This window comes from Rhodnius prolixus, unplaced genomic scaffold, assembly GCF_049639745.1.
Source record: "Rhodnius prolixus isolate KJV_2025 unplaced genomic scaffold, Rpr scaffold_3, whole genome shotgun sequence".
In the NCBI taxonomy this organism is placed as follows: domain Eukaryota; kingdom Metazoa; phylum Arthropoda; class Insecta; order Hemiptera; family Reduviidae; genus Rhodnius; species Rhodnius prolixus.
Window position 1 is genome coordinate 51,717,068 of NW_027411603.1, and position 21,383 is coordinate 51,738,450.

General features: G+C 33.4%; 2 protein-coding genes across 2 annotated transcripts in view; one reads left to right on the top strand and one right to left on the bottom strand.

The window, feature by feature from the left end:
- Positions 1–21,383, bottom strand: part of LOC141453542 (cuticle protein 7-like) — a 262,992-nt gene that overhangs the window by 123,689 nt on the left and 117,920 nt on the right. The window lies entirely within an intron of this gene.
- LOC141453543 (uncharacterized) lies at positions 1,263–3,893 on the top strand. The gene is made up of 4 exons (XM_074126918.1): positions 1,263–1,408; positions 2,366–2,425; positions 2,934–3,023; positions 3,704–3,893. Exons 1-4 carry the CDS (start codon positions 1,292–1,294, stop codon positions 3,761–3,763), a joined length of 327 nt encoding a protein of 108 aa, XP_073983019.1. The 5' UTR covers positions 1,263–1,291; the 3' UTR covers positions 3,764–3,893.

The following is a 21,383-nucleotide window of genomic DNA, read 5'->3' on the forward strand; positions in this document are numbered from 1 at the left end:
TTACTGTCCAACAAAGGTACGGGTTAGGTTAGAATTGCAGGGCGTCTATTTTTCATTCCTGTACGAACAAGTCTTCATTGTATATCGATAGAAAGAGCGATAATCGATATTAATCTAATTTCCCAAAAATAGAACTACCCGTTATTGGTTGGCGATTGTTCTCATCCAAAAACTGTTGTCTGACGAATATGTTCAGTTAACCCCCCACCCCACCGCACCCGATAAAAGTAATTTATGTTTCAAGTAATGGTAGACATTTACGGTGAAAGCATCGATAATGAAAAATCGATATAAAGATAACAATACTTTACTCACCATCAGTAAGCGAAAGTGAATCAAGTATTTTACCATAAAATTTTTGGGCCAATAATAATTATTGTAATTTATCAAAAATCTGTGATTATTTATTGATTTTAATATCAATCTATGGCGCATGCTAACTGGAATAGACAATATAAAAACCTATTTTACCTATAGATTTAGTTGGCAGTGGGCAACAAAAAAAATTCTAGCCAGCACTATGATGACGACACCACAACAACATATTCACTACCATCCTAGATTCACCTATGAGAAACAGATTAGTGTATTGCTAAGTGTTTGCCGATTGTTTGGCCTATTTCCGGTTGATAATTATTATAATTTTTCCAAATTTTGGTATACAATTAGTATTTTGCTGAATTTATTAATTTTCTTTCTATTATTGTTCATACTTTATTGGAAATTGGTTTTTCTAGTAATTGTACGTAGTAAACACGATCACACTAGAAATATAGTATTGTTAGGCAAACTATTCGATGAATTATCTATAATAGTGATACATTTGTATAATTGTTATAATTATATAAGCATTTGGAAACAACTTATTTTATATAAAACAAAATTAAATTTACAAAATGTGCTAATTAAATCAAATATTATAACAATTTTTACAATTGTCTATTTTCTATTTGAAATTCTAATCTATCAAATCGTCTATAAATTTTTAATTAATAACACAAATATATTCACTGTTTTATTCTCAATAATTAACGTATTTTATAAATTTAGCAATACAATGATTTTATATCAGTTTTCTATGTACATAGAATTATTAACTCAACATATAATTAATTTAAAAAATCAATTAAATATAGAACGTATACAAAGTACACAAAACTTGATTGCATTAACTATTGAACACAATCAATTAATTGAACAAGGTTATCATATAAATTGTATTTATTCTAAATCAATTTTTATCTCTTGTACGTCAACTTTTGTTCAAATATTGTTCGGTGGTTATTTGATCATGCTGAAAGTTGTATGCAATGATCATGATCTAAGTTTTTATGGGATCAATGAAGCTGCTCATGGTTTAGTGAAAATTTTACTTTTGGCTTATGTTTGTGAAAATTTTCATGGAAATGTAAGTAGTTTTTCATTTATTTTATTTTATTTATTTATTTCATTTATTGTCACGAAAACACGCTCGAACAAGCTGGGAGATGCCCAGTTCGAATCCCCGTGTATGACTACTTTTTATTTGTCAGAAAAAAATTGTTTATAGTAAAATATGAGCTTCCGCCCCCGTCAAACGACCCCTAATTGGTAGTAGATAGCCTCGACTGAAAAAATATGCATCTTAGCTTTGCGGGTCTAGCCTATAACCGCTCGGCTATCGTGGCGCTTACGTTAAATAATACTTTACAACACACATCACTTAATTTCTTCTTTAGCGTAAGATTTTAAGTGTTTTCACATAGTTTAATGCCCAATTTCCATTTAGGTCTTTTATCACCATATAAAGCTCTTTTAGAGCCAGAGAGTTACAATACGATTTTGATATGGTTACAATATCCGACTCACTGTTAAGTTCAACAGCTTCGATGGCATTTTTCAGCCAACTTGCGTTTTTGCAGGATGTACTACAAAGTACTTTCCTTTATTTCCTCTGTTATAATCGCTCTGGTTAGCAGCGAAACCGCAATGTTAACTTGTTGATTCTTAGTTTAGCCGCCCGCGCTGGAACTTTAAGCTTTCTTTTTGCTGCCTGCGATCCGTTCTCTGATTTCCTATTCTGCAATAGATGTTTGTTACTGGTTTCCATATATGACATTCTCTACTCTTGCGGAGTTCTCTCGTCGATCTGTCGCCAGGAGTGGCTTCATTCAGCATCCTCTTTTTCCCATGAAGACAGATATCCAATTTTGGCTTCATCATTTACATTTATCCTTCAGTAGTACAAATTATGCGACTAAAGTTTCACTGATAATGCCCTAGGGTTCAAGAATAGGATAGGATATGCTCCGTAAACTACCTTTATCATAGAAATTTTGTAAGAAACACATTATTTTAATATTAAGATAACGATGATTTGTTCCAGGCCGAGCAGTTCAATGTGAAATTGCATAATTTGCTGAAGAAGTATGAACACTACAGAAATGTAAGTTTGCATTACTTTTTTTTTTTTTTTTAAGTTGCAACTTAGAATATGAATATATACAATCTTAGCTACGTCAACATCTGAGGTCATCGGCGGTCTCCAGACCGTGATCTCTAATTATACAGACAACTCTGTTTAACTGGTTATGATGTATCCTACGAAGCATGCTAGACTGGAATGTCGATTCTTACATCTTTTAAGCACCACTGGTACTTTTCGCTCACTTTTTAAGCTCCTACAACTTTTCTACTTTATAAATCCTGAACACTTATTTCTACATTTCCTGGAACTGCATCTGCCAATAGAGCGAAACATAGTAGTCGTTAAGAAAGAAAAGAAATTAGATTTGAAGGCAATAGCAAGATGGGAACTGTATTGTCCGTGTGTTTTCCGGCTGGAATCCACCCGAATGAATTCAAGATTCTAGAATCCTGCCAACTTCCTCTAATGATTTCCACCAATCAGAAATAAGTAACTTATCTAATATTTTTAAACCTTTTTTTTGCAGGAACAATTAATATTTTACTGCTTAAAAGATAGAAATGAAAATTTTATGGCAGGAGGTTTCATTAAATTAGGTTATCCGTTCATTGCGTCCGTAAGTTGTACTTTAATTTCAATTGATCTTTTTTTGGTAGAATGTTGACCTTTCTTATTTTTTGGTAACTGATTCATTAATCCAGAAAAAAGGAAAAGATTATTGCCAATTTCAGTATTAAACAGTCACGACAATAAAAGTAAAGTAAAGTAATCGCCTATTTTCAGGCGGGGCTGAAACGTCCAACTACCAATTAGGTGTCGTGGACGGAGACAACTAACAAACAAACTTTACTTTAAAGTTTTCATATTAACCATTAAATAAAATCCAAGGCCTAAGACCGGGGGAATCGAACCCACTAAACCAACAATTCATCTTAGCTTTGCGGGTCTAGCCTATATCCGCCTAACATACTTTACTATAAATTTCTCATATTAACCATTCAATAAAATCCAAGGCCCAGAGACCAGGGAAATCGAACCCACTAAACCAACAATACATCTTACCACACACCAACTGTATTCTCCATGATTCCAGACTGGAATCCTCTCGAATGATTTCATGTTTCCAGAATCCTGAAATAAATCAATTGGCAAAAATCTCCCTTTTTTGATTCGTTTAAGTTAGAAAAACTTAAAGTTATGATTTAATAAATTAGATTAACAATAAGTTAATAAATCTAGTATTATAGTTAGTTAAAGTAATTCTGTACATAAATTAAAGCAGTAATTACTTTTCAGGTTCTGGCAACTGTGGTTACTTATGAAATAGTTATATTTCAGTTTACACCATGTAAATAGATTCTGCAAAGATCAATGTGCAATATTCAAGCTGCAAGAAAAAGGATATAACATCAATTGTAGTAATAAATACAAAAATTAAGAATAGAAATTAATATTTAAGATCATAATGTGCAAGATTATGTGTCAATAAATTGTTAATGTCACATGAATTACATTTTCTGTTTAATCGATTTATTGCAATCTACAACTATAGCTACAATTACTACTGCAATTAGGTAAATAATGCAATATATCCAAAAATGTTTTTCGAAGTTACTTCTCTATCTAATATAGTAATGGACTTCAAGACCGTACATTAGAAAAGATAAAATCTGAGAGCTTAACTTTTAACTGTTTCAAAACCAACCAAATTTTAAACCTCAATATCTCCCTTTCTAACCAACGGATCAGTATGAAACTTCAAACATTTATAGATAACATTAGTCTCTATATACAGGTACAATATAAACTAAATCGTTCGAGTAGTTTAGGGGAAAATAGCAGCTAAACTTTTCACTGTTTCAAATACACACAAACTTTAAACCTCAATATCTCCCTTTCTAACCAACGGATTAGTATGAAACTTCAAACATTTATAGATAACATTAGTCTCTATATACAGGTACAATATAAACTAAATCGATCGAGTAGATTAGGAGAAAATAGCAGCTAAACTTTTCACTGTTTCAAATACACACAAACTTTAAACCTCAATATCTCCCTTTCTAACCAACGGATTAGTATGAAACTTCAAACATTTATAGATAACATTAGTCTCTATATACAGGTACAATATAAACTAAATCGATCGAGTAGTTTAGAAGGAAATAGCAGCTAAACTTTTCACTGTTTCAAATACACACAAACTTTAAACCTCAATATCTCCCTTTCTAACCAACGGATTAGTATGAAACTTCAAACATTTATAGATAACATTAGTCTCTATATACAGGTACAATATAAACTAAATCGATCGAGTAGATTAGGAGAAAATAGCAGCTAAAGTTTTCACTGTTTCAAATACACACAAACTTTAAACCTCAATATCTCCCTTTCTAACCAACGGATTAGTATGAAACTTCAAACATTCATAGATAACATTAGTCTCTATATACAGGTACAATATAAACTAAATCGATCGAGTAGTTTAGAAGGTAATAGCAGCTAAACTTTTCACTGTTTCAAATACACACAAACTTAAACCTCAATATCTCCCTTTCTAACCAACGGATTAGTATGAAACTTCAAACATTTATAGATAACATTAGTCTCTATATACAGGTACAATATAAACTAAATCGATCGAGTAGTTTAGAAGGTAATAGCAGCTAAACTTTTCACTGTTTCAAATACACACAAATTTTAAACCTCAATATCTCCCTTTCTAACCAACGGATTAGTATGAAACTTCAAACATTTATAGATAACATTAGTCTCTATATACAGGTACAATATAAACTAAATCGTTCGAGTAGTTTAGGGGAAAATAGCAGCTAAACTTTTCACTGTTTCAAATACACACAAACTTTAAACCTCAATATCTCCCTTTCTAACCAACGGATTAGTATGAAACTTCAAACATTTATAGATAACATTAGTCTCTATATACAGGTACAATATAAACTAAATCGATCGAGTAGATTAGGAGAAAATAGCAGCTAAACTTTTCACTGTTTCAAATACACACAAACTTTAAACCTCAATATCTCCCTTTCTAACCAACGGATTAGTATGAAACTTCAAACATTTATAGATAACATTAGTCTCTATATACAGGTACAATATAAACTAAATCGATCAAGTAGTTTAAAAGGTAATAGCAGCTAAACTTTTCACTGTTTCAAACTCAACCAAACTTTAAACCTCAATATCTCCCTTTCTAACCAACGGATTAGTATGAAACTTCAAACATTTATAGATAACATTAGTCTCTATATACAGGTACAATATAAACTAAATCGATCGAGTAGTTTAGAAGGTAATAGCAGCTAAACTTTTCACTGTTTCAAATACACACAAACTTTAAACCTCAATATCTCCCTTTCTAACCAACGGATTAGTATGAAACTTCAAACATTTATAGATAACATTAGTCTCTTTATACAGGTACAATATAAACTAAATCGATCGAGTAGATTAGGAGAAAATAGCAGCTAAAGTTTTCACTGTTTCAAATACACACAAACTTTAAACCTCAATATCTCCCTTTCTAACCAACGGATTAGTATGAAACTTCAAACATTTATAGATAACATTAGTCTCTATATACAGGTACAATATAAACTAAATCGATCGAGTAGATTAGGAGAAAATAGCAGCTAAAGTTTTCACTGTTTCAAATACACACAAACTTTAAACCTCAATATCTCCCTTTCTAACCAACGGATTAGTATGAAACTTCAAACATTTATAGATAACATTAGTCTCTATATACAGGTACAATATAAACTAAATCGATCGAGTAGATTAGGAGAAAATAGCAGCTAAAGTTTTCACTGTTTCAAATACACACAAACTTTAAACCTCAATATCTCCCTTTCTAACCAACGGATTAGTATGAAACTTCAAACATTTATAGATAACATTAGTCTCTATATACAGGTACAATATAAACTAAATCGATCGAGTAGATTAGGAGAAAATAGCAGCTAAAGTTTTCACTGTTTCAAATACACACAAACTTTAAACCTCAATATCTCCCTTTCTAACCAACGGATTAGTATGAAACTTCAAACATTTATAGATAACATTAGTCTCTATATACAGGTACAATATAAACTAAATCGTTCGAGTAGTTTAGAGGAAAATAGCAGCTAAACTTTTCACTGTTTCAAATACACACAAACTTTAAACCTCAATATCTCCCTTTCTAACCAACGGATTAGTATGAAACTTCAAACATTTATAGATAACATTAGTCTCTATATACAGGTACAATATAAACTAAATCGATCGAGTAGATTAGGAGAAAAGCAGCTAAACTTTTCACTGTTTCAAATACACACAAACTTTAAACCTCAATATCTCCCTTTCTAACCAACGGATTAGTATGAAACTTCAAACATTTATAGATAACATTAGTCTCTATATACAGGTACAATATAAACTAAATCGATCAAGTAGTTTAAAAGGTAATAGCAGCTAAACTTTTCACTGTTTCAAACTCAACCAAACTTTAAACCTCAATATCTCCCTTTCTAACCAACGGATTAGTATGAAACTTCAAACATTTATAGATAACATTAGTCTCTATATACAGGTACAATATAAACTAAATCGATCGAGTAGTTTAGAAGGTAATAGCAGCTAAACTTTTCACTGTTTCAAATACACACAAACTTTAAACCTCAATACCTCCCTTTCTAACCAACGGATTAGTATGAAACTTCAAACATTTATAGATAACATTAGTCTCTTTATACAGGTACAATATAAACTAAATCGATCGAGTAGATTAGGAGAAAATAGCAGCTAAAGTTTTCACTGTTTCAAATACACACAAACTTTAAACCTCAATATCTCCCTTTCTAACCAACGGATTAGTATGAAACTTCAAACATTTATAGATAACATTAGTCTCTATATACAGGCACAATATAAACTAAATCGATCGAGTAGTTTAGAAGGTAATAGCAGCTAAACTTTTCACTGTTTCAAATACACACAAACTTTAAACCTCAATATCTCCCTTTCTAACCAACGGATTAGTATGAAACTTCAAACATTTATAGATAACATTAGTCTCTATATACAGGTACAATATAAACTAAATCGATCGAGTAGTTTAGAAGGAAATAGCAGCTAAACTTTTCACTGTTTCAAATACACACAAACTTTAAACCTCAATATCTCCCTTTCTAACCAACGGATTAGTATGAAACTTCAAACATTTATAGATAACATTAGTCTCTATATACAGGTACAATATAAACTAAATCGATCGAGTAGATTAGGAGAAAATAGCAGCTAAAGTTTTCACTGTTTCAAATACACACAAACTTTAAACCTCAATATCTCCCTTTCTAACCAACGGATTAGTATGAAACTTCAAACATTTATAGATAACATTAGTCTCTATATACAGGTACAATATAAACTAAATCGATCGAGTAGATTAGGAGAAAATAGCAGCTAAAGTTTTCACTGTTTCAAATACACACAAACTTTAAACCTCAATATCTCCCTTTCTAACCAACGGATTAGTATGAAACATCAAACATTTATAGATAACATTAGTCTCTATATACAGGTACAATATAAACTAAATCGATCGAGTAGATTAGGAGAAAATAGCAGCTAAAGTTTTCACTGTTTCAAATACACACAAACTTTAAACCTCAATATCTCACTTTCTAACCAACGGATTAGTATGAAACTTCAAACATTTATAGATAACATTAGTCTCTATATACACGTACAATATAAACTAAATCGATCGAGTAGTTTAGGGGAAAATAGCAGCTAAACTTTTCACTGTTTCAAACTCAACCAAAATTTAAACCTCAATATCTCCCTTTCTAACCAACGGATTAGTATGATACTTCAAACATTTATAGATAACATTAGTCTCTTTATACAGGTACAATATAAACTAAATCGATCGAGTAGATTAGGAGAAAATAGCAGCTAAAGTTTTCACTGTTTCAAATACACACAAACTTTAAACCTCAATATCTTCCTTTCTAACCAACGGATTAGTATGAAACTTCAAACATTTATAGATAGATAGATAGATTAAATTTTGGGTGGCCTCAGGGCCTACGCCACTGCGACCCCTTTGGGTCTATTGTGGCTCCCCTAACTTTAAAGCTCACCCTCCAGACCTGTCCTTTTGATTAGACTCTTTATGCTGGAGAGCGACTCTTGGGTAAAGCTCACAGGCCTTGGTTTTTCCTCCCCGAGAAGTAACATCCTTAGCCAAACAAGCCCCTCACACTGGCACAACACGTGCAGTGCTGTTTCCTCCTCTTCCTGACAGAACCTACAAAGGCTATCATCTGCCAGGCCCATGCGATGCATGTGTTTTCTGAGTCTGCAGTGGCCAGTTAATAGACCTACAATCATCCTGATAGCCCCACGGCCTTGGCGGATTAATTCTGCAGTCAGCCTCGGCGAATAGCCTTTAATAAACTCCTTCGCCTGTCTCTGTCCAGTGGTGGCAGACCACCACTCCTGAGACCTACTCTGCACCCATAAGTTAATGGTCGCAGTCTTAATACACTTCGGAACCCCAAAACAGGGCTCCGGGCCAACGAAGTATCTCGCAGAGCCTTCCCGGGCCAATAAATCTGCCGCTTCGTTACCCTTATGTCCTGAATGACCAGGTACCCAGACCAGAAAGACCTTATTTTGGTCACTAATTTCCTTCAGGGCACCCAGACAGTCCCAAACCAGTTTTGAGTTAACCTGATAGGAACTAATTGCCCGTAGAGCAGCCTGACTATCCGAGAAAATTACGACTTTAGAATTAATAATTCCTCGCCCTTCAATCTCGGTAGCACAGAACCTAATTGCAGCCAGCTCAGCCTGAAAAACTGTAGCTAGCTTCCCTAGGCTAACCGAAAAGCTACATTTCGGCTTCACCCCGTACACTCCCGCTCCCACTCCCTCCTCCATCTTGGAGCCATCAGTGTACCACATTGAATCTCCCACCACTGGGGGTCCACGTCTCCAAGCCTCCCGGTCTCCAATACAGACTTTGAACGGCTTGTCGAAGTTATATTTGGGAGTCATAGAATCCGAAGGCAGGCCCAAAATAGAATCGGCCTCCAGCTCCTCATATAACTCTTGATATGCTCCTCCATGCCTGACGGTAATAGGAGCTTGTCCTTCCATAAGCCTAACGACAACGGCCCTTACAACGCCTTGAATGTATAAGTGCAGTGGGGGCAGATTTAGCAAAACCTCCAAGGCCGCAGTAGGGGAGGTCCTCATGGCACCGGTGACACTCAGGCACGCTAGCCTTTGAATACCACTGAGCGCCCGGACTCCACCCACCTGCAAGGTTTTTGCCCACCAAGCCACCGCCCCATGTGACACCATGGGTCTTACTACACTCTTGTAAATCCAGAGTGTCATCTTAGGGCTCACATTTATAGATAACATTAGTCTCTATATACAGGTACAATATAAACTAAATCGATCGAGTAGTTTAGAAGGAAATAGCAGCTAAACTTTTCACTGTTTCAAATACACACAAACTTTAAACCTCAATATCTCCCTTTCTAACCAACGGATTAGTATGAAACTTCAAACATTTATAGATAACATTAGTCTCTATATACAGGTACAATATAAACTAAATCGATCGAGTAGATTAGGAGAAAATAGCAGCTAAAGTTTTCACTGTTTCAAATACACACAAACTTTAAACCTCAATATCTCCCTTTCTAACCAACGGATTAGTATGAAACTTCAAACATTTATAGATAACATAAGTCTCTATATATAAATAAATAAATAAATAAATAAAGCCTTTATTAATTCCTTCAAAAAACACAAAATCAGATATAAAATACAAATAAAATTCATAAAATTCAGATAAAATTTCTATTTAAAACTGTTTTTTTTTTTTTTTTTTTTTTTTTTTGTTTTGTTTTGTTTTGGAAACTAGGCCCAATGTTGGGCAAAGGCCTCTCCCAGGTGCGCCCATTTCTCCCTATCCTCAGCCATCCTCATCCAGTTCTCACCTGAAACCTTTACAACGTCTTCTTTCCATCTCATCTTTTGTCGTCCTACTTTTCTTACTCCCCATCTTGGAACCCACTTTGTTAAGGTTTTTGTCCATCTTCCATCTTTTAGTCTTGCAATGTGACCCGCCCATTTCCATTTTAATTCTTTAATTATCTTCATTACATCATCTAATCTTGTTGTGCCTCTTATTATTTTATTCTTTATTTTTTGAAGTCTACTTATACTAAGTAGATTTCTCTCTATTGCAGACTGGGTAGAAGTTATTTTCTTTATTATTTTTTGTGTGATGGACCAAGTTTGGGAACCATAGGTTAGCGTTGGAAAAACACAACTCCTGACAATTTTTATTTTATTCGCCAAACTCACCTTATTATTTTTTAAAATAAACTTTAATGACCAGTACTTCCTCCAGGCGACAGCACATCTTCTTTTTGCTTCCTTTTCGCTTCTTTCTTTAAATGAGATAAGCTGCCCCAGGTAGATAACATCTTGGTTCCAGTTCAATTTGCGGCCTTCTACCTGAATATCCACTTCTTTTCTATTAGTCAAGAGGTGTGTCTTTCCGGGGTTTATGCTGAGACCAGCTTTCTTGCTCATATCTGTAAGGCTGTGTAACATAAATTGTAATTCTTCAGAGGTCTTAGAAATTAGTAAAATATCATCAGCAAAGCGTAGATGGTTTATATATTTATCATCCACTCTTATACCTAATTTACTCCAACTCAGCTGTTGAAAGATTTCTTGCAAAGCTGCGCTGAAGAAAAGAGGCGATAGCGGATCCCCCTGTTTAACACCTTTTTGTAACCTAAAGTATCGTCCCGGTTTTTCTAATAAAATTCTTGCATAGTTATTTTGATATATGTTTTTAATTAAATTGATAATTTGAGATGGTATACCTTGTTTCTGTAGGGCTTTGAAGAGGAAGGTGTGATCCAAAGAATCAAATGCTTTGGTAAAGTCGACAAAGGCCAGGTAGAGTCCAATTTGAAATTCTTCACACTTCTCAATCAATTGGTTTAGCACTTGAAGATTATCTAAGGTAGAGTATCCACTTCGGAAACCTGCTTGTTCAATGGGCTGATACATATTTAAAATTGGTTGGATTCTATTTTGAATGAGCTTCATAAAGACCTTACCAATACACGATGTGAGGCTAATGGGCCGGTAATTATTTATGTCGTGGAAATCTCCTTTTTTATGAAGTAGAACTATATCTGCCCTCTGCCATTGTATAGGAATTGTTTGTTCTTGTAAAATTCTATTAAATAGCGCCACTAGCTCTTCCATTATACTTGGGGCTATTGCTTTTATCATTTCATTTGTAATACGGTCGTTACCTGGCGTTTTATCTTTTTTTAGTGTTTTCAGAACTGCGATAACTTCCTTGTTCTGAAAGACAGGTACTTCTTGACAGTCAACTTCCACATTTTTGTCGTAAGATGCTCCATCTGTACAACTGTATAGTTCTTCATAGAATTCTGTAGCTGTGTTCATAATATTTCCCCTATTGGTTTGTATTTTCCCACTATTATCTTTAAATCCAGTACTCCAGAAAACGCCCTCTTGTAAATCTTTTTTCATCTTTTTTATCGATCCATCTGTGTTTAAAGCCTTTTCAATTGATTTGTCCTCAAATGTCTTTATGTCTTTTCTAATATGAAACCTAGTTAGTTTGCAGAGTGTGTTATATTCCAATTTATCATTGAAATTTTTAATTTTCTTTCTTTTCAGTTTTTCTCTTTCGTTTATTAGTTCTTTTGTTTTGTCAGAGAATTTAGTTAGCTTCTTTTCCTTGTTTACCTCAAAACTATTTTTAATAAACTCTTCCAGATGGTTGTAGTTTTCCTGAAGACATGTATATTTTAAATTAGAGATATTTTGCAAGTTACTTTGTAGATCTATTTGTCCATTTACCTTCAATACTCTTATTCCAATATGAGATGTGTTCCACTGACTGCGAGGTCTCCTACACATCCATTCTTCAGAGAGTTGCGCCTTTATAAGCCTGTGATCAGTACTGAAGTTTAAATTTCCAATTATATCGTACCTCTTTATCATTCCTTTCTTCTTTGCCAGGATGTAGTCAATTTCGGTTTTATATAGCTGACTTGGAGAAATCCACGTCCACTTCTTACCAGCCCTCTTTTTGAAAAATGTATTAATTATTTTCATTTCGTGTTCTTGGCAGAAGCTCACTAATTCCTGACCGGCCTCATTCCTCTTACCATATCCATAAGGACCGACTGTACTGTTTTCGTCAGTCTCTTTTACACCCACTTGACTATTAAAGTCGCCCATTATTATGACATTATTTTTCCAGTTCTGTTTTTCTTTTTCTAAAACTAATGACAGCGCAGAGAAAAATGCTGACCTTTCCTCTTCCCTAGCTTCTGCAGTAGGCGCATAAACTTGAATTACGCTCAGGGTTTTACTTTCCCTCATCTTTAATTTTAATATAGCAATCCTCTCTGAGATTCCTCTAAATTCTTCTATTCTTCCTTTTAGACGTTCCCTTACAATGAACCCTATTCCTTTTTGCCCCGGAGTTTCCCCAAAGCAGTAGAATATAAGTCCACTTTTCCGATGCACAATTTTTTCAGCATTTCTCCTTACTTCACATAAACCAAGAATATCAATTTTTATACTTTTTAGAGCTTCTTCCAGTTCTAGAAGTCTATCCTCTGTCTTTAGAGTTCTGACATTTAATGATCCAATTATTAAACCTGGGAGGTTGTGGTCATAATTCCCCTCAATGACCAGTCTTTCTGGGGAATGATGTGGAGTCGGTAATGATCCGTTTTTATTAAGATTTTTCCTGTGACAGACCTGGTTGTTTTCCCAAACGTTGAGTCTAGTTTCCGTTTGATCCTATGCATCTTCTTCTTCAAACTGTCTAGACGGTTTCGCTTTTGCGATTAAATTCCCTTCATTATTTGATCCAAAAAATGTTGTGATATTGTGTTTCTGATTTAAAGATTTTCCTATTTTATGTCTCTTTTCAATTTTTTCCTCTTTTTTCTCTTGAGCAGACGATCTTTTGGGCGACTCTGGAGAAAGTCTGCGTTTATTTTTATATTTCATTTCTCTATCTTCTCTTATTACTATTTTATCGTAATTTATAAACGCAAACTTGCCTGACTTTCTTATTTCAGTTAACTCTACCTGCAGGTTTTTTCTTATTTCTAAAACACTTTTCGGATAGTCCTCTGTTATAAATATATTTTGGTCTTTCAGTAGTTTTTTATTTTTCAACACTATTACTTTTCTTCTATACGTAGTGAATGTAACTAAAATAGGTCTGACTTTCCCTTCAGATTTTCTACCGATTCGCCTCACTAAGTCAATTTCAGATTCTTCTACTTCGATTTTCAATTTATTTTTTAGTAAATTTATTACTTGTTTTTCAGTTTTAAAGTACGATTGTTCGTCTAACTCTGCCAGTCCATGTATAATAATATTTTTTTTACGCAAATCCCTTTCAATATTATTTAATCTTTCTTCTTGTGACGCTATTTTTTGGACGATTAACGTTTTATTTTCGTCAATAGAACAATTTATTTTCTCTAATTTACAATTTAAATCGCCTATAATATCTTTTTTAAATTGAGTTAATAAAGAAACAAATTTTGATTCGTCCATTTTTTCTGGATATCAGTATATTTTTGATGACGAACAGACAAGTATACAAACAGACAGTGTTTACCTGTATGATGCCAGCACTAAGTTCACTTCTCTCTCTATGCAATAACACACAGCAGGCAATCCCCACTCCACAAGTCCGCTGATAACAGTAGCAATTCTTCTAATTTTTTAATAAAAATTTATGAAATTAAACTTGTTATATCTTCACTAATATTTCGAATTTTTAGCTTCTGTAAAATGTAAATCACTCCACTACTGTTACACTTCCGTTTACTCACCTTTCCTGTTATAAAACCGTCAACTAACAATAAAAAAAACGAACAAATACAGAGAGATGTAACACGCTTGGTGGCTTACCACCGACTCTATATACAGGTACAATATAAACTAAATCGATCGAGTAGTTTAGAAGGTAATAGCAGCTAAACTTTTCACTGTTTCAAATACACACAAACTTTAAACCTCAATACCTCCCTTTCTAACCAACGGATTAGTATGAAACTTCAAACATTTATAGATAACATTAGTCTCTTTATACAGGTACAATATAAACTAAATCGATCGAGTAGATTAGGAGAAAATAGCAGCTAAAGTTTTCACTGTTTCAAATACACACAAACTTTAAACCTCAATATCTCCCTTTCTAACCAACGGATTAGTATGAAACTTCAAACATTTATAGATAACATTAGTCTCTATATACAGGTACAATATAAACTAAATCGATCAAGTAGTTTAGAAGGTAATAGCAGCTAAACTTTTCACTGTTTCAAACTCAACCAAACTTTAAACCTCAATATCTCCCTTTCTAACCAACGGATTAGTATGAAACTTCAAACATTTATAGATAACATTAGTCTCTCTATACAGGTACAATATAAACTAAATCGATCGAGTAGTTTAGAAGGTAATAGCAGCTAAACTTTTCACTGTTTCAAATACACACAAACTTTAAACCTCAATATCTCCCTTTCTAACCAACGGATTAGTATGAAACTTCAAACATTTATAGATAACATTAGTCTCTTTATACAGGTACAATATAAACTAAATCGATCGAGTAGATTAGGAGAAAATAGCAGCTAAAGTTTTCACTGTTTCAAATACACACAAACTTTAAACCTCAATATCTCCCTTTCTAACCAACGGATTAGTATGAAACTTCAAACATTTATAGATAACATTAGTCTCTATATACAGGTACAATATAAACTAAATCGATCGAGTAGTTTAGAAGGTAATAGCAGCTAAACTTTTCACTGTTTCAAATACACACAAACTTTAAACTTTAATATCTCCCTTTCTAACCAACGGATTAGTATGAAACTTCAAACATTTATAGATAACATTAGTCTCTATATACAGGTACAATATAAACTAAATCGATCGAGCAGATTAGGAGAAAATAGCAGCTTAACTTTTCACTGTTTCAAATACACACAAACTTTAAACCTCAATATCTCCCTTTCTAACCAACGGATCAGTATGAAACTTCAAACATTTATAGATAACATTAGTCTCTATATACAGGTACAATATAAACTAAATCGATCGAGCAGATTAGGAGAAAATAGTAGCTAAAGTTTTCACTGTTTCAAATACACACAAACTTTAAACCTCAATATCTCCCTTTCTAACCAACGGATTAGTATGAAACTTCAAACATTTATAGTTAACATTAGTCTCTATATACAGGTACAATATAAACTAAATCGATCGAGTAGTTTAGAAGGTAATAGCAGCTAAACTTTTCACTGTTTCAAATACACACAAACTTTAAACCTCAATATCTCCCTTTCTAACCAACGGATTAGTATGAAACTTCAAACATTTATAGATAACATTAGTCTCTATATACAGGTACAATATAAACTAAATCGATCGAGCAGATTAGGAGAAAATAGTAGCTAAAGTTTTCACTGTTTCAAATACACACAAACTTTAAACCTCAATATCTCCCTTTCTTACCAACGGATTAGTATGAAACTTCAAACATTTATAGATAACATTAGTCTCTATATACAGGTACAATATAAACTAAATCGATCGAGTAGTTTAGGGGAAAATAGCAGCTAAACTTTTCACTGTTTCAAACTCAACCAAACTTTAAACCTCAATATCTCCCTTTCTAACCAACGGATTAGTATGAAACTTCAAACATTTATAGATAACATTAGTCTCTATATACAGGTACAATATAAACTAAATCGATCGAGTAGTTTAGAAGGTAATCGCAGCTAAACTTTTCACTGTTTCAAACTCACCCAAACTTTAAACCTCAATATCTCGCTTTCTAACGGATTAGTATGAAAGTTTTCATAAACATGATAAAATGTCTTATTAATGATTTGCTAATCACTCTTAAGTTTTTATTACATTTTTTAGTTAGCCTTGGCTCTGATGGTCTGTTATGGTGAGGTGAACAGAACATGATTGAGTAGACGATAGCATGACATTGCGTGGTTAGCTTACAGTATGAACGTTGATGTAGAGGGCGGGTCATAGTTCATGGCGATTATAGTAGCGTTTAGTCTCTCCTGTTAATAATCAGGACCAGACTATGTTGGACATTAGATTTAATCCTATTCAGGTAATTAGCAAAGTTTATGGTTCTCTTATTGGCATTGTTTATTAAATATTCTTTAAATGCCTTGCGGAAGTGGTTATTACGCCAGATATTAGTGTGGTGGCTTCATTTCCGCTAAGAATATCATTTAAATTTGCACAAAGCTAAGAAAACTTTTAACTGCAAATGTGTGCCAATAGTGATAAAGCTTGCTTTACTTATTTCTGACGGGTTCCAGACAGGGAACTTATAATAAAGTAAAGTAAAGTAATTGCCTATTTTTTCTGGCGGGTTTTACGTCTGACACCTAATTTGTCGTGGACGGTGGCGACTAGCAAACATACTTTACTATAAATTTTTCAGATTAACCATTAAATAGAATCCAAGGCCTAAACACCAGGGAATCGAACCCACTAAACCAACAATCTTAGCTTTGCGGGTCTAGCCTATAATCGCCTAACATACTTTACTACAAATTTCTCATATTAACCATTAAATACAATCCAAGGCATAGTCTAGGGGAATCGAACCCACTAACCAACAATACATCTTAGCTTTGCGGGTCTAGCCTATAACCGCTCCGGCTGCCGTGGCGCCTTGGAACTTATAATATTTTAAATCAATTAATCACTGAGGTTGATTCATCAGAAGTTTTTACTTCTATTAAAAAATAGCTTCAAGCCGAGCGAGTAGGAAAGATGATCATAGTCTGTATTGCAGAATATTTGTAATAACTACTAAAACACGTCATAGCATATTTCTTTCTTTTCCTTATTTCCGTTGGAATAGAATTTTTCCTCCAAACGTCACCGATGATTCATCAGGTTGGTTTTTATATACAATTTACTGCTATACATTCGGGAAATTACTTAATTGGAAAAAAGCAATGACACATTTACGCGTCAGGTATTTACCGTAAAGAAAACTTACTTATTTCCGGTTAAAAGGGTTTTCTTTGATTGCGTTATTTCACTGGCATATCTAATTTCTGTTTAAAGATAGAAATATGTATGCAATTAGTATTCCAAATTTGAAGTAAATAAATGTATGGAGTGAATGGTTCTCGATCTGTTCTCGGGGAGCGGTAGAGCGGGCATCCGGTCATTAAAGAAAAATCAAAGAAATTTAATGCGAGTTATAATGTTTGTAAGATTTAAAATATGATTCGTCAAATTCTGCGTTCGAATCTTGTTAATTGTGTACCACTAACTTTTATAATATTGAAGTAGACGATCTTTTCAGTAAAAATTCCAAATTTCAAGTAAATCCAAAATAAATTCAGCTAAGTCAGGTGATTGTTTAGATCTAATTTTTTATTTCGTTCAATTCGAATTCATCTTGAAATAGAAGAGATATTCAACGCTGTGATTACATTTTGCGCAAGATTCTTTGCTATAGTATCCAATGAATCATAAAGAATTGCAGTTGCACCCAGATGCATCACCGTCATACGGTCCCCCCCTAGGAACTCCTCCCGGAAGCCATTTGTGACCTCAAGGATGCAGAATATGGGAGTGAAATCCTTTTATTAGCTGTAAGAAAAAAAGAGAAGTAATCAAACTTTATAAAAACGTATCTAAAAGCTATTCGTTCACGCCTAACGTAATGGAACTAGCTACAGCATGCCCAAAAGAAGATATGGCAGAATTAATATTCTAGATCAATTCCCATTATTGGACAATAGCATGACCAAAGAATTTTACTGAAAAAAAAGAAACTATTATGCACAACTAATTTGCATGCATTTGTTGCAATTAGTTTGCAACGACTGTGGGTAAAGTCATCATATACTAACAGAAATGGACACGTCTTACATGTTTAATGACTGTTTATAGGATCCCGGAAGTAGGAAAGGCGAGCCAGGTTTGTGTGTGTCACAGAGGTGTGATTAATAGCAAATAATTATCTGGAGTGTGTGACACTCGCACGACATTTTTTTAACAACTATCCTCAAGATTATTTATACATTTAGTTGTAAACAACATAATTCAGTACATTATACTGAAATGTAAGGCGCCACGGTAGCCGAGCGGTTATAGGCTAGACCCGCAAAGCTAAGATGTATTGTTGGTTTAGTGGGTTCGATTCCCCTGGTCTAGGCCTTGGATTTTATTTAATGGTTAATATGAGAAATTTATAGTAAAGTATGTTAGGCTGTTATAGGCTAGACCCGCAAAGCTAAGATGTATTGTTGGTTTAGTGGGTTCGATTCCCCCGGTCTTAGGCCTTAGATTTTATTTAATGGTTAATATGAGAAATTTATAGTAAAGTATGTTAGGCGGTTATAGGCTAGACCCGCAAAGCTAAGATGTATTGTTGGTTTAGTGGGTTCGATTCACCTGGTCTAGGCCTTGGATTTTATTTAATGGTTAATATGAGAAATTTATAGTAAAGTATGTTAGGCGGTTATAGGCTAGACTCGCAAAGCTAAGATGTATTGTTGGTTTAGTGGGTTCGATTCCCCCGGTCTTAGGCCTTAGATTTTATTTAATGGTTAATATGAGAAATTTATAGTAAAGTATGTTAGGCTGTTGTAGGCTAGACCCGCAAAGCTAAGATGTATTGTTGGTTTAGTGGGTTCGATTCCCCTGGTCTAGGCCTTGGATTTTATTTAATGGTTAATATGAGAAATTTATGGTAAAGTATTTTTGCTAGTCGCCTCCGTCCACGACACCTACTTTGGTAGTTGGACGTAAAACCCGCCTGAAAAGATAGGCAATTACTTTACTTTACTTTACTGAAATGTAACCTTTACCGGAAAATGTACCCCAAAATGCCCGAAACGTACCCCGAAAATTCTCTTAAAACATTTTTTTTCCCAGAAAGAAAAAGTGTATCCAACTATAAAACCCTTCTATTTATACATAAAATGTTTTGTGATATGCTAAATTTAAATAAAATCGTCTAAACTCAACTTACAAAACAAAAGACTCTTATACATGTTGTTACTGTGACCTATTTGGGGTCATACGGCATCGAAGTATGAGGGGATCGACTAAACGTTCCAATTCTTTACTCATTCAGACAATTACAATCAAAAATACTACGAAAACTTCTTATTATTCTATATTTCTAACCTCACCATTCATAATTACCTCAAAATCCCTTTCATTAATGGACCTTACTAAAGCTCGTTTCTTAAAATTTCATTCCTTTACAGCAGCTCATCCTAAATCCTTTAATTGAACACTATATCTTCTTCCACATTACCAGGTAATCCTCCTAGGAGATTGAAGAGAAGTTGGCCCCGCGATCTACGCAGTATAGTGCATCTGTTCACGTTAATGGAGTGTCGCCACTGGGTGCCTTCTCCAATCATCATTCAAGACATTATATTACACCACATTTGCTTGGTGCAACAACCATTGCAATCGAAACTTTCAATAAAAGATTAACAAAAAAATCAAATAAAATCGTAAGAGCATTTTGCATGAAATACTTAAAACACTGTTCAATAGAATGGCACTTCCGGTAAGCCGGAAAGGGGCACTTCCCCCACCCAGAAATTTGGTAATTCAATTTCAAGGCAATATATTTGTCGAAACGTCGGCAAAAAGATGATTTGTTGTTGTTCTTTTATTTGCACCAATTTCTCGCCTATTTTGAATCCTTAATATACGTATTTTTAAGGTCACTAAAAAGGCAAAAATATAGATTCATATTTAACCTCTTAAGTAAAGTGCCAGCCAGTTTATAACATTTTACAATTCTAAATACTGTAATATTATTTACGTGTATGAAACGTACTGTAAACATGAACAGCTGTTAGAATATCAGTTAACCAGAAGTGCGCCTATAAGCGTCACAGTATTACTTAATTGTTTAGTGACGTAAATATATAATAATAAAAATTAATTACGTCATAGACATTTTAATACCAGATTTTTTTTTTGTTAATTAAAAAATTAACAAAGTAATAATTATTTTGATCATAAATTACATTGAACTATATAGAGACGCTAAAGAGGTGGAAACGGGACTAGCCTGGTACACAAATGTCTGTAGACTTATAACGGATATGCAAATTCACCGGAAGTTTTTTCAAAAAGATAAAGCAATTATTTTTTTAATTATAATCATTTTTTTAACAATTAACAATTAATTTTTTGTTATATAAAATTTTGTAATTGATATTAACAATAAATTGAAAAGAGAAAGAGTGAGTTATAAAAACTTTTATGACGTAATAATTAAATTTAATAAAACATTTAACAATAAAATATTATTTTATTGGCGTAAAGTTTGAAGTAAATGAAGGCGACTTTGTCCAAATAATTTCTGTATTATACAGTGAGAGATAGAACTTTGTAAGTTTATTTCCTGACGTACATCAGGTAGTTAAGTTTAAGTTGTTATACTACAGTTAATTAACTGTTAAACAGTTTGAAGACTTATCAGTAATTAACCGCAAATAGTGTTTCTAAAACTATCCTAACTACCCAGAAGTAGAGGGGGTTATTCAAATGCAAATAAACTATAAAACCGTCTGTAAACATTAGTATAGTTCCTTATGCTGTTAAATAATTCTTAACACAAATCTTAAAAGATATTCACTAAAATGAACGCTCTAGAGCAGCGTTCTTCCCAACCTGGGGTACGCGAAAGATTGTTTAGGGGTACGCAAAAAAGAAGTTATTATGGCGGAAGATATAAAAATTATACAGATATATTATTAATGAGAAAAAAATTATATAATAAATGATTCCTACAACTTAATTACAAAATTATTATAATAAA